This window comes from Aplysia californica, unplaced genomic scaffold, assembly GCF_000002075.1.
Source record: "Aplysia californica isolate F4 #8 unplaced genomic scaffold, AplCal3.0 scaffold00323, whole genome shotgun sequence".
Lineage (NCBI taxonomy): Eukaryota > Metazoa > Mollusca > Gastropoda > Aplysiida > Aplysiidae > Aplysia > Aplysia californica.
This window is the reverse complement of record NW_004797593.1, coordinates 599366-612208: the sequence shown is the minus strand read 5'-3', so window position 1 is coordinate 612208 and position 12843 is coordinate 599366. Positions and strand designations below refer to the sequence as shown.

Genomic DNA, 12843 nt, shown 5'->3' with positions numbered 1-12843 from the left:
AGGACATTGTCGTTGTAGATTCTGTAAAACCTTTATAGATTTATCCTGTCGGCACTGACAGAGACAAGTGACGCACTAATATGTGCATTGCGCTGCTCTGCGATCACTCAACACGAGAGGCCTCGACACAAGAGTGGATCTACACGGACCCGAGTCTCCAGTAACGGGACGTAAAAGACTTACATCCCACCTTGATCGGAATATTTTCTCAACTAAGAAGACGAAGATGAAGAAGAAGAAGAAGAAGAAGAAGAAGAAGAAGAAGAAGAAGAAGAAGAAGAAGAAGAAGAAGAAGAAGAAGAAGAAGAAGAAGAAGAAGAATTATTAGTAATATCTAATTAAGATATTATTAGAAATTTGTGCTGGGACTAAAGCATTGCTGTAGGACATGATGGAAAGGAAAGCGAATAAATAAGAGATTAGGCCTAAACGATGGGTCGCGCAAGGATGCGCTATGTCAACAGATCTCTTTAACATTAGACAGTGAAACAGTCCTGGTAAAATGTCCAGATCTCAAAGTGAATTGGGAAAGAATTAATAACATCTGATAGAACTAGATCTATGCCGATGACAGTCTTAATAGCAGATTCAGATAAGAACCTTCAATCTCTTCTAGCTGGACAATCACTAAAGAAAATGGGTGGTTTCTAAAGAGACTGCTGCGAATTTTTTTTTTTTTTGGAAATTAAAAAAAATCTCAATTTGGAAGGTCTTTTTTGTTTTTTGTTTTTTGTAAAGTGTTTTACGGCGCTCGCAACTGCATAAGGTCATATGAGCGCGCGGGACACACCTAATATTTTCAGTTGGTAGGAAATTTTGAATTTTGCCCGGGTGGCGGCCGAAGCCTACTCTTATCGATTTTAGACCACCAAGGGACCTTTAACGTGCGCAACTTGCACACGAGCCCTCCGAGATTTTTCGCCCTTGTCCGAGAAGGCTAGGTGTAGATCTTTCCTACCAGAAGATCAGGGGTGTGGCTGAAAGACTGCAGTGAGAAGTAGCGAAGGAAGAGCAGTAAGGCTGCAGAAAGAATCAGGAGCCCAGAGGGACGGGCAAAGGATGTGAAGGGGTGGGGGCAGAAAGAGGGGACAAAAGCAGACGACAGAACATTGCTAGAGAGCAGGAAATGAGGTGAAAGGAGACAAATTTAGAGAAGAAAACGTTTCGGTCGCTACCCGGATTCGAACCCGGGACCTTTTGAGCGAGAGGCCAACACCTTAACCTCTAGGCCACGAGAGCTCCCTTTGGAAGGTCTGGTACTCGCAGAAGCCCACGTGAGCGGCTCACTGAAAACAACAACAACAACAACAATAACATTAACAACAACAACAACAACAAAAACAACAACAACAACAACAACAGCAACAACAACAAGGGCGAAATACAAAATGCAGTTTCTGAGACATTTGAATATGTGAGGACATAAATGCCTTGGACATCTGGCTCCCATGCAGTTGCAAAATTGAAGGCAAACGAGACAGATGTAGGCCTAGACACAGAGTAACCTACTTGGAGAGTGTTTTTTTGTTTGTTTGTTTGTTTTTTGTTCTGTTTTGTTTTAATATTTATCATGTTTTTTGTATTTTAAAAGCAACCGAACAAATGAATGAATGAAGAATGAAGAACTATGACCACCGATGTCAGCTGCAGATCTCTCACAATGATGATGATGATGATGATGATGATGATGATGATGATGATGATGATGATGATGGTCATGTGTCTTGTTAATCAAGTGACCACACACTGTAACCGAGTTACCGACTTGCTGGAGAATATGGGGGAGTAAAGTTATACACCCGACTACTAAAGGCCCAATTCAACCATAGGAGTTATGATCAATTTCTGAATAACTGAATGGGCCGGAAGAAGCACAAGACAACAAGATAAAGTCAAACTGAATCGGTTAATATGAAAAGCAAACGAAAGCCGTTCCGTGATGTTGCTTTGAACCAACCTTTACACATGTTGCGCTCTCTGCCGTTGATAAGAACTATTAATTAGATCCAAAGCAGTGGCACAGGCAATTTCTTAAGAATGGTTAACGCAAAAGACTTTAAAAGATAAGAATGGCGTCGTGTAATTAGATATGTGTGCGTGTGTGTGTGTATGTGTGTGTGTGTGTGTGTGTGTGTGTGTGTGTGTGTGTGTGTGTGTGTGTGTGTGTGTGTGTGTGTGAGAGAGAGAGAGAGAGAGAGAGAGACAGAGACAGACAGAGAGAGAGAGAGAGAGAGACTGAGACAGAGACAGACAGAGAGAGAGAGAGAGAGAGAGAGAGAGAGAGAGAGAGAGAGAGAGAGAGAGAGAGAGAGAGAGAGAGAGAGAGAGAGAGAGAGAGAGAGAGAGAGAGAGAGAGAGACTTGACATAAGTAGGACATATAGCGCCAGGAATTTTTGACCGCACAATACAAGCACGGACATACTTATAACCACTTTGTCCACATTACTAACAACAGACATTTATTGCTTCCCATAGATAAATCCCAATAAAAGATGATATTAGGTTATTATTGAATCGACTCATAGGTAGACACACCTTTATGGAAGGGAAAACAGACCTGAAAAAAAAAAACGGTGCAGAGGAGGCAAATATAGGGAAAACTGCCCCCCCCCCTCCCCTTACCCCTACCCAAAGTAAAAAAAACACCCCTCCACAAAAACAAAACAAAACAAAACAAAAACAGCAAAATAAATAAATAAGAAGAAAAATAAAAATAAAAATCGTCCGCTCATAACTAACCTACTTACAGTTCCAAAAGGTTTTTTTTTCCGTTTTGATTTTTCCCCATTTTTTGATGAAAGGGTTTTACGGTGTTTTCTTCGGCCTTTCAGAAGCTCTCTGCTAGTATCCCACTATTCCTTTTCAAAGATTTCATTCGGTCTGCGTTTCTTTCCACCACTGGTTATATGTAATACATACATGTAGGCTATTATGTACATGCACTTCCAATTCTTATTAATTATTGCGTTTCTGTCGCTTTCTTTGTGAACATGTTTGTGTGTGTGTGTGGGGGGGGGGGGGGGGGGGGGGGCTCTCGTGGCCTAAAGGTTAAGGTGTTGGCCTCTCATTCAAAAGGTCCCGAGTTCGAATCCGGGTAGCGACCGAAACATTTTCTTCTCTAAATTTGTCTCCTTTCACCTCATTTCCTGCTCTCTAGCAATGTTCTGTCGTTTGCTTTCGTCTCCTCTTTCTGCCCCCACCCCCTTCACCTCCTTTGCCCCTTCCTCTGGGCTCCTGATTCTTTCTGCAGCCTTTCTACTGCTACTCCTTCGCTTCTTCTTACTGCTGTACGTCTTTCAGCCACACCCCTGATCTTCTGGTAGGAAAGATCTACACCAAGCCTTCTCGGACAAGGGCGAAAAATCTCGGAGGGCCCGTGTGCAAGTTGCGCACGTTAAAGATCCCTTGGTGGTCTAAAATCGATTAGATTAGGCGTCGGCCGCCACCCGGGCAAAATTCAAAATTTCCTACCGACTGAAAATATTAGGTGTGTCCCGCGCGCTCATATGATCTGATGCAGTTGCGAGTGCCGTAAAACACTTTACAAAAACAAAAACAAAAACAAACATGTTTGTGAGCAAAAGAAGTGGCAGTAAAAGTTTTTGTAGCGATCGCACAGTCACGAATAAATCTGCAACAATGTTTAATGATTAATAATGCCAAAGTGAGTCATGGCAGTTGTGTTGACGAAGCAAGAGCAGCGGCAGTGCGTGAGCGAAACAGTGCTGCTGTAGTAGTAAATTCTCCAGGTGGTGTCTTCGGCGAGCACTCTGCTTGTAGCGAAAAGAATAGGCAATAAATGTTCAATTGGATGTTAAAGAAGTGCAAATCTTCTCGGGTGATGCCGTTTGACAATTAGAAACCAGTTAAAAGTCAAGACAAAGAGAAGGTTGAGGTGAGCAGTAATTGATTATTTATTTTTGTACCACTCATTTTCAGGTTCTGTGCCAGAGCAGCTGTGGCATGACCTGCGAACTGCGAAATGCAGAGTAGGCCTTGAATGAAGTGAAGAGCGTGCATTGTGCATTGGAAATCGATAAGCTAAGCACAGACGAGCATGCCTGATTGGATTATATGGAAAAGTTATCGGAAAAAGATTGGTTTCTGGGTGAACTTTTGATTGGAACTGTTTGAGTAAATTTAGCATCTCGATTACTCTTAGTTATTAAATTTGTTACTAATTGTATTTTGATTCTCAAGTAGCATACAGGACTGGGATGCAGATTTACCTCCAGTTTGATAATTTAGTTTCTGTTTGGCTTCTACGATGCTAACTGGCATATCCGGTATCCATAATCATTGGCAAACGATAAGCAAAGCAACAATGGCGACTGCGTATACCCTGTTGTAAGGCAGGTAGATTGTTCACGACTTGCTGTTGAACACTTTTGGTGAACGTGTTTGCATTCCCCGAGTTTCAGTAAGTAATGGATGAATCATAACTGTCATCAGTAGATCTGGTTACGCAGACATGTTGATTGGGTATGGGAGGCCTTGGGTATGAACCGAGACGTTCTTCTGGCCTGTGGTTGCTTTTTTTGTCTGCCAACTCAGGACTAGGACTGACTCACCCAAGACCAGACAAGCTCTGATGTGTTACTGGTTGTGTGTGTGAGTAAGCTTGTTTTCCATGGTGCCAGTGATGATGGCTACCTTTGGCATTAGACATGATGAGAACCAAGCTGTTGAATGAGTATTTGCAGTGGTCGAAATGAAGTGATTTTGACGAGGTGCGGAGGACCACCGGGAAGGTTGAGACTGAGATTTACTGTGAGAGTAATCATTAATTTATCATGAATGAATCTGGAAACCAGGAATGGAAAGCATCATAAATAAAATAAATGTTGATGTTGTTTTCTATTTGGGGAGGAGTTCCACAGAGGGCTGGCACTTATTGTGACAGAGTCAACTGAGCAAACTATCTGAAGAGTTGGTGCACTTAGATTAGACTTAGATGAGTCAAGTAGAGAATCCGGCAATTGTTAACCCTCGGGGGGCCGGGTTTATGTCGCCCGATAAGCCTATTTCAGCACCTCGCCTGTGTTCTAGTCCCGAGTCAGTCTAGCTCCTGGATCAGCGCACGTGCGCCGGGCATCATCTCACGTGAAATTCAGGAATCAGGTCCCGCGTTGGATCCCCATTCACGCAGGTCAAGTGTGTGTGCGTCAGTCTGCTTAGAGGCTTAGAGTTTGTGTGCATTTGTGGCCTTCTTCTAGAACCGCCTGCGTTGGTTCGTAATCGAGGCATACGTCTCTTTCAAAACACACCAAATTAGTAGCTCTAGGTGTTTGTCCAATGAAATTATAGAACTAAGAAATTGACCCACTTAGCCATGAGGAGCTTGAAAAGATAGTCAGGAAACAAGACTTCCATTTTTCTATACAAAACATTTCAAATGAGCTTGATTTTGTATGAAATTATACTAATGATAAAAAATAAGCTTGTTTATAGTTTTGAATACCATTGTGCAGGTACAAAGAACTGTTTGAGTGCAAAACATTAGGAAATTGACCTATTATTTTTTATCCCCATTCGAACCTCAGGCCTCAGGTAATTCATATAGCAACAAGAGCGTCTAAAAAGTTATTTCGAATGGACGTAACTACTCGTAATGTCTTATCAGATTGTGAGAGGGGGTTATTCATGTGTTTGTAACATTTTATAAATAGAAATCTATGAAAGATATATCCTAGAGCGTTATTTTCATCATCGATTAACACACTCCCACGGTATTCATGGCGAAAACACAGGTTTCCCGGCGTGCACGCTGTACACTAACAGTACACACTGAGTGACCCCGGCGGCCTGCCAAATGAGGAGCTCTGTTTTATTTTATACTTAGTTGGTCACCTTGTCTGTGTAAAACAGGGTCAAATGGAATTTGAGTTGGGGTAATAGGGAGGTGCCCATTAACGCAATCGGGTCGGGTTGTTTTCTGGTCCGACGTAATCGGTTGCTGATAAGATTCGCATTTCAGCACAGATGCCGGACAAGAGTTTTAAAAGATTCCTGCGTTTAATTCGGATTGCGTTAGTAGGGTTAGGGCTATGGACCAACGCGAAACATGCCTGAGGCTATGAAAAAAGCACATCACAATTAAACGCGGGAATCTTAACAGTCGCAGAGAATCCAATTGATGACTTATATTTTGGTAAATTTGACGACTAGATTTCTAGACAAGCTAATTTTGTAGAGTAAATTGCACATTTGACAGCTCCAGTCGAGGACAAATTCGAGTAGTGTGGAATCTGCCATTACCTTCTTCTGTCGACTATTGAAAATATCGGACTTCAGTTTTTGAAGGGGACGGGGGGTTGCAAAAACAATAAAATTAAAATGCCGACAAAAGGAGGGTGCTGTAAAATTTTGCAAAATACTGAATCAAAATTTTTGTATACACACCCGCTCAAATTGTCCCCTCTTTAGTGTGTTGTTGGTCGGCCGGCCCTCTGCAGAACTCCTTCCTCAATTTGGGACATTTTAGATTAAAATTATTCAATGGCACCATGACATACCTGTGCAGTGACAAATGAGGAGCTCTGTTTTATTTTATACTTAGTTGGTCACCTTGTCTGTGTAAAACAGGGTCAAATGGAATTTGAGTTGGGGTAATAGGGAGGTGCCCATTAACGCAATCGGGTCGGGTTGTTTTCTGGTGGCTCCAGTGCACACTACAATCCCGCCGTGATTGTACCCGACGACCTGGAAGTTAAAGTAGAGAAACCTTTAACCTCAATGGCTTCCAGGTCTCCTTTCTGCAGTTCCTTGTTACATTGCAGTGCTGCAGCAGCCTGGAATCCCATAAACATGGGTTACAATACATAGATAACTTTCTATTATCAAAGATCGTTCGTAACAAAATAAGCTAGATCTGGTTCACTCTGCCCAAAAAGTGTCCGCGGAAGTCTGCGCATTAGTTCAGACGCAGCCGCAGTCTTTGTTTTGAAGCTCTCTTTCATTTCTTCAGAAGAAGAATAGAAGGAATAGCAGTTTGTTAGTTTCGCTCCTATTGTTTTTCACACAAGTAGGGTATCTCTGTTTGCAATGTCCGCACTTTTTTGAAGAGGGCGCCACTGGATTTTGGGGACACTTTTTTAATTGGCTCAAAGAGAGGAGTTAACTAACTTATTATTTACGATTTTTGCTATTATCTTCTCTATGTCGATGAACTCCACTGTTGTCAATTGTTGATGGTATTTTGCGCGGATATGCCCGACCTTGACACTGCAGTGTCAACATGGACACATGACTCAGCCTTGTTGTGATTGGCTACAAACCACCCGATTGCGCGACTTGGAGGCCTGAAAACAAAAGCATTTTGTTTTGAAGGTCACCGACCAAGTTGATCAGTTTGTGCTATGATGGCGGCTTTTCGCCCTCAATTTGGCTAGTCCCGACTACCGAATTGACTTGACCCTACCCGACCTGACCCAATAGCGCTAGTGGGCACCTCCTATTAGGCTTCTCATTTTTCTTGCCAACAAGTCCAAGTGACAGTGACACTAGTGACGGTCAGTCTTTTCTACCTCTGTTTATTGTGATCATAAATCATGATTACTCCTGTCTCTTCAATCGGGTATTTTATAGTACTTTTCTCGTTCATATTTATCTGTTAGGCTAGTATCGTTGGACTTTATTCGTTGCCAATGACTAAATTCTAAAATCATGTTTGATCGTCCGAACTATAGTTAGTTAACGTATCAGTAGGCTTACTTTAGACTGCCTAATTGCGTACTAATATTTTGTATGTGTTTAGACATCTGGGGGGTTGAGAGGGGGTGGGAAGAAGGGGGCATGTCGCCCCTGTATTCCTATTATGTGGCAGTGTTTTGCAGAGGTTTGCAATTTCCTTAAAACAGTGGATTGAAACGATAGATATTTGAGTTGCCTCAATATGTATTTTTGGTGCAAGTGGGGGTATTATTTTACTTAAATTATTGGTGCATTATTTATTTTACTTTAATTCCTGTCTCATGCTCAGGTATTGTCTTTTCCTCATTCTTGTCCGTTCACCTTATCTGTTGTAAATTAATAGTTTTTAAATTTGAAATTTTTTATACCAAGCCTAGAATTAACTGCATCGTAATTTCGGCTTTGTGGACCACTCCATAGGGTTTCAGGAGGGATCATGAAGTAAAAATAAAAGAAAACAAATCTGGGGGTTTAGACCAACAGAGGGGCATGAGCACCCCCTTACCCCTGTTTTTCCCCACAATTTGATGATTTGCAGTAAAAGTTTAAAGTTTCCTTGGGAATAAATGGTTTGTGACAGTTGTAGTGATGGTTTGTGTGGGATTTGCAGCAAAAAAAATTTGGCCTTTTTGATCCTCAAAAGCAGTTCATGTGTGGGAGGGAAAGTAAAAATTTACCAAATTGTTGCTCATTTTATTTGTTCATTTTAAATGAATTTCTACTTTACTTTCTGTAGCAAATTAGTAGTCTTTAAGCTGTTTGATGTTTTTTAATTTGATCTATAGTATTGTTACAATAGCTGTAGTTGCATAGTAACTTAATATTTTGTGTTGTTTTAGAAATCTGGGAGGGTTTCAGGGACACCCCCCCCCCCCTGTAGTTTCCCTTAATTTTATTCTTTAACTAAGGTTGAAATTCTCTTGAAGCCATTTAGTTTCAATGTTTTAATGGTCATATTTACAAGTGTTCTGCAGCCAAAAATGTGGCGGTATAGCCCCCAAAAGCAGTGCATATCTGCATGCTGGAGCGATTTTAAAATTAACTTTTTGTTTCTGTACAGGTGAAAAGTGGGAGCTATATTATCTTCTGTGGCGTTAACCTTCCACAATGTATAACGGCATCGGACTTCAGACACCCAGGGGCAGTGGGACAAATGGCTACGTTCAGCGGAATCTGGCTTTTGTTAAAAGCAAAAAAGAGCGAGTGGACTACAAGACAGAAGAGGAACTGAACAAACTGGACCAGGGTCTCAATAAGCAACCAAACAGAGAAATCCTAGATCATGAGAGGAAACGCAAAGTGGAGTTGAAATGTATGGAGATGCAAGAATTGATGGAAGAACAAGGGTAAGTAAATTGTTTTAGTATTCATCATGCTCTTTCTTTTGTTAGATTAAGTAACTCCTTCTTACCGTTCCATTCATTCCTCTAAAATGTTTGAATTCTTCGTTTTCATTTTCTTTCATGAGTTGCATTGTACCCAGTCTCTTCCTTTAGTCAGCCATCTTGATTTCCTGTCTTTTGAACGAAGATCAATTCTAGAAAGATGAGTTCACTTTTGAGCTGTAAATTATGGAATGAGAGGATAAATGCATCTTTAAATCTGGATTTGGGAGGTCAACATCGCACATGTTGGTGTGAAAGAAGGTTTCTGATTGGTTGCAAGTGATATGTACGCAACAGGCCTAGGCTCTACGTTTAATGATTCACGGGGCAGGTGTGATTGATGTTCCCTTGGAATAGAATAGATATTCCTCGTTGCAGGATAAGCCACATTTAGGGGGGGGAGGGGGAGGAAGGGGGGGGGGGGTGTTTGCCTGGCAAGTGGCTTTATTGGGTTTGTTCATTTTTGTGTTAGTTGACTCTGATTTATTTTGATTTATTTTTTTCTGAATAAAGGAAATAGGGAATCAGTTTCCTTGGGTGGAATCATAGTTTTTCGTGAATCAGAGTTTATTGTATTCGAGTTATACTGTATTATGGGAATAACTTTTGTCATGGTGGCTATTTTTTTGCTCTTCGGATGTTAACCACACAATGTGTCTTGCTTCTCCTGTAGCTGTCATGCCAAAAAATTGGTCTAAAACAGCACCAAAGTATGGTATACTTTGTTTATTTAGAAGTGTAAAGGTTTAAGTCACCCCTTCATTTGAAACTTAACTCCTATCTGAATAATTTTAGTCAGTATTTACACTTTTATGGGGTACTTCTTGTGTAAATTATGAGACAGGGGCCTTCACCATTGAAGCAGAAATCCTCCACCTGACCAACATGTTCATTGTAATTTTAGACAAAATCAAGGACAGTGTAATCTTCTCTGACAGAATATCGGTATTCTAATCTTTGGAATACATGAATTTCAAAAGCCCTGTCTGCCTAGCTCTGGCACTAACACTCAACACCTTCATGCAGACCTGTGCCATAAGAACCTTTTTGTGCCCTGGTGTGGTTTGCTTCTTCTTTCCTATCAAACATCTGTCGTCTTTATCTCCCCTCCTTCTTTTTTGTGTTTGTTACTCTCTTGTAACGCCTCTAATCTTCGCCACTTATATGGCCTTATTGTGTTGCAAGTGCTGTAAAACACTTATTAAAACTAAAAAAACCCAACCTTTTTCTGTACCCTCAAGATGTCATGTTCCGTTTTCCAGGTACTCAGACAAGGAGGTCTCAGACAAGGTAAACATGTTCAGAAAGATGCTCATGGCAAAAGAAGGTGTCTCAGACTCATCTGCTGTGGAGAAAGATGAACATGGGAGACCAATGTAAGTACTATATTCTTGTTTATCTCTCACTCTCTCTCTCTCTCTCTCTCTCTCTCTCTCTCTCTCTCTCTCTCTCTCTCTCTCTCTCTCTCCCTCCCCCCCCTCCCCCCCTTTCTCTCTCTCTCTTTCTCTTTTTCTCTCTCTCTCTCTCTCTCTCTCTTTCTCTCTCTCTCTTTCTCTCTCTCTCTCTCTCTTTCTCTCTCTCTCTTTCTCTCTCTCTCTCTCTCTCTCTCTGTCTCTGTCTCTCTCTCTCTCTCTCTCTCTCTCTCTCTCTCTCTCTCTCTCTCTCTCTCTCTCTCTCTCTCTCTGTCTCTCTCTGTTTATTTGTTTTTATGTTTTTTAATTTCATCTTTGGTGTAGTGGTTAGACACTTCGCTGTCACATGCATGAGACTCAAGTTTGATTCTGAGGGCGAGAAAGTTTTATCGAGTATCTCTGTCTTTCTCCTGGGAAGTTGTATCAGAAGCCTGCCTCCTAAATGATCTAGATCTAGATTGTGTCAAGGAAGGCGTAACAAAATGTACGTAAAAATTTTTTTAAAAAATCATTTGGCGCACCATTAGCTCAGTTGTTATCGTGCTGAGCTATGGAATGAATGGCCTTGGTTCTCATTTCCAACGGGCCTTTCTTAAGATGAATGTTTTGGGGAGCTCAAAGGCTGTCTACCCATTTTGTTTGGTCCTATCATAAGTATGTCACGACGCGGTGGAATCAGGCATTCGTCAATTTTAGGGCTTATGGAGTTATTGGTATCGTCCTAAAGCATGTCCATTTGCCTTGCTTGTGATGAAAAAAATGTCGATTTATCTCGGATACAAGTCAAGATATTGGCGATTGAAGAAGGTGGGGGTTTCCTGGTTTCAGAGGTAAGATTAGCGAGAAAATGGCTGCCAAAGGTGAGCTATTTCCTTAGTTTGAGAGTCCGTGGAGACTGAAAGTTTTCGTCTTTTAAGCCTGTAATCAACGTTTTTCTGTAAAATCCACACCGAAATGTGTACCGCAATGGGCAGGAAAGGCGTTGGGCCAAAAAACAAAAATTTTATAAAAATATCCAAACTTGCGGAAAATTGTGCCAGTTTCTTGACTTTCATTATTTTGACGAGCGCCTGATTTGGCCACGCGGCCTCACAAATTGAAATTAAATTCAGAGGCCCTACTTCTTGATCTCCCTTATAGCGTTTAAAGGAACATAAACCTGGATAATGATTTCTATGTTTGTACACGTATATGAGAGACAAGACATCTATACTCTGCAGCCTTTCTATGCTACTCTTTGGCTCCTTCTTACTGCTATCTTTCAGCCACACCCCTGATCTTCTGGTAGGAAAGATCTACACCTAGCCGTCTCGGACAAGGGCGAAAATTCTCGGAGGGCCCTTGTGCAAATTGCGCTTGTTAAAGATCCCTTGGTTGTCTAAAATCGATAAGAGTAGGCTTTGGCCGCCACCCGGGCAAAATTAAAAATTCTTGGCACTTGGAAAAAGTTTAATATGTCCCGGGCGCTCATATGACCTTATGCATTTGCGAGCACCGTAAAACACTGCCCCCCAAAAAAAAAGAAAGAAAAAAGACATTTATACACCATGGTGTCATTGATGGATTTGAAAAGGCCAGATGATAGACAATAGAGTAATAGAGTAAAGAAGTAGGTCTGAGAAGTGGCATTATCCACCCAGCCATTCAGGTAGTAGTAATGTGTTTATTGTGTCGAGCTGTTGTCCATTGGACCCAGATTAAAAGCTCCTTCAGTTTACTGTTTTGTGGGATGGATTTTGTTGTTACCAGTAATATCACTGTTTTTGTTTCTAATAGTCTTTAAAGTGGACAATAGAGGGAGAGGGAGAGAGATGGCTAAGATAGCTAAGAGTTCTGCCCACTTGAACTGCTGTGTGGAAGGGTATGTCTTTTACACATCACCTGCCAAGTCAGTTTGTCTGTACCGGACACTCTAAGATTTTTGTCCCTCTATGAAAACTCTGTACTCTGCCTCGTGGATTTTCAATAAAAAGTTAAACATCCCAACGTATTGGCTAACCCTGCTTTCTGGTAACTGGCATTTGTAAAAAGTTCAGTTGCTCAAGGAACAGTTGGAGAATGACTGCCCCCCTGCGCCCCAAATCTCTTCTTTTCGACTTCCAACATCAGATTACCCGTTCACCTTGGCATGCTCAGTGCATGTATCCTCTTACTTTTGGCATTTTGAGCTCAGTACCGAAAAAGGTTTGAAAAAGATATACATATGTCAAAAGGGGCTGTTGTAGTTTATGTATATACTGTCAGTTTCTTCCATGAAAGATCCGTTGCGTATACATTCATCATGTATCTTTGTTGTCTATTGAGCTGAAAAGTAAACAAAGTGCTGTAAAATATGGATGTTTTAAGTGTTCTC

General features: G+C 41.3%; 1 protein-coding gene across 1 annotated transcript in view; it reads left to right on the top strand.

Annotated features, from left to right (window-relative positions):
* Window positions 1–4295: 4295 nt before the first annotated feature.
* Window positions 4296–12843, top strand: part of LOC101845705 (serine/arginine repetitive matrix protein 2) — a 56952-nt gene continuing 48404 nt past the window's right edge. Inside the window, exons 1-3 of the mRNA XM_035970818.1 lie at window positions 4296–4421; window positions 8754–9039; window positions 10341–10454. Coding sequence (XP_035826711.1) covers window positions 8801–9039; window positions 10341–10454 — 353 coding nt within the window. The 5' untranslated portion in view covers window positions 4296–4421; window positions 8754–8800. The remainder of the gene's footprint in view (window positions 4422–8753; window positions 9040–10340; window positions 10455–12843) is intronic.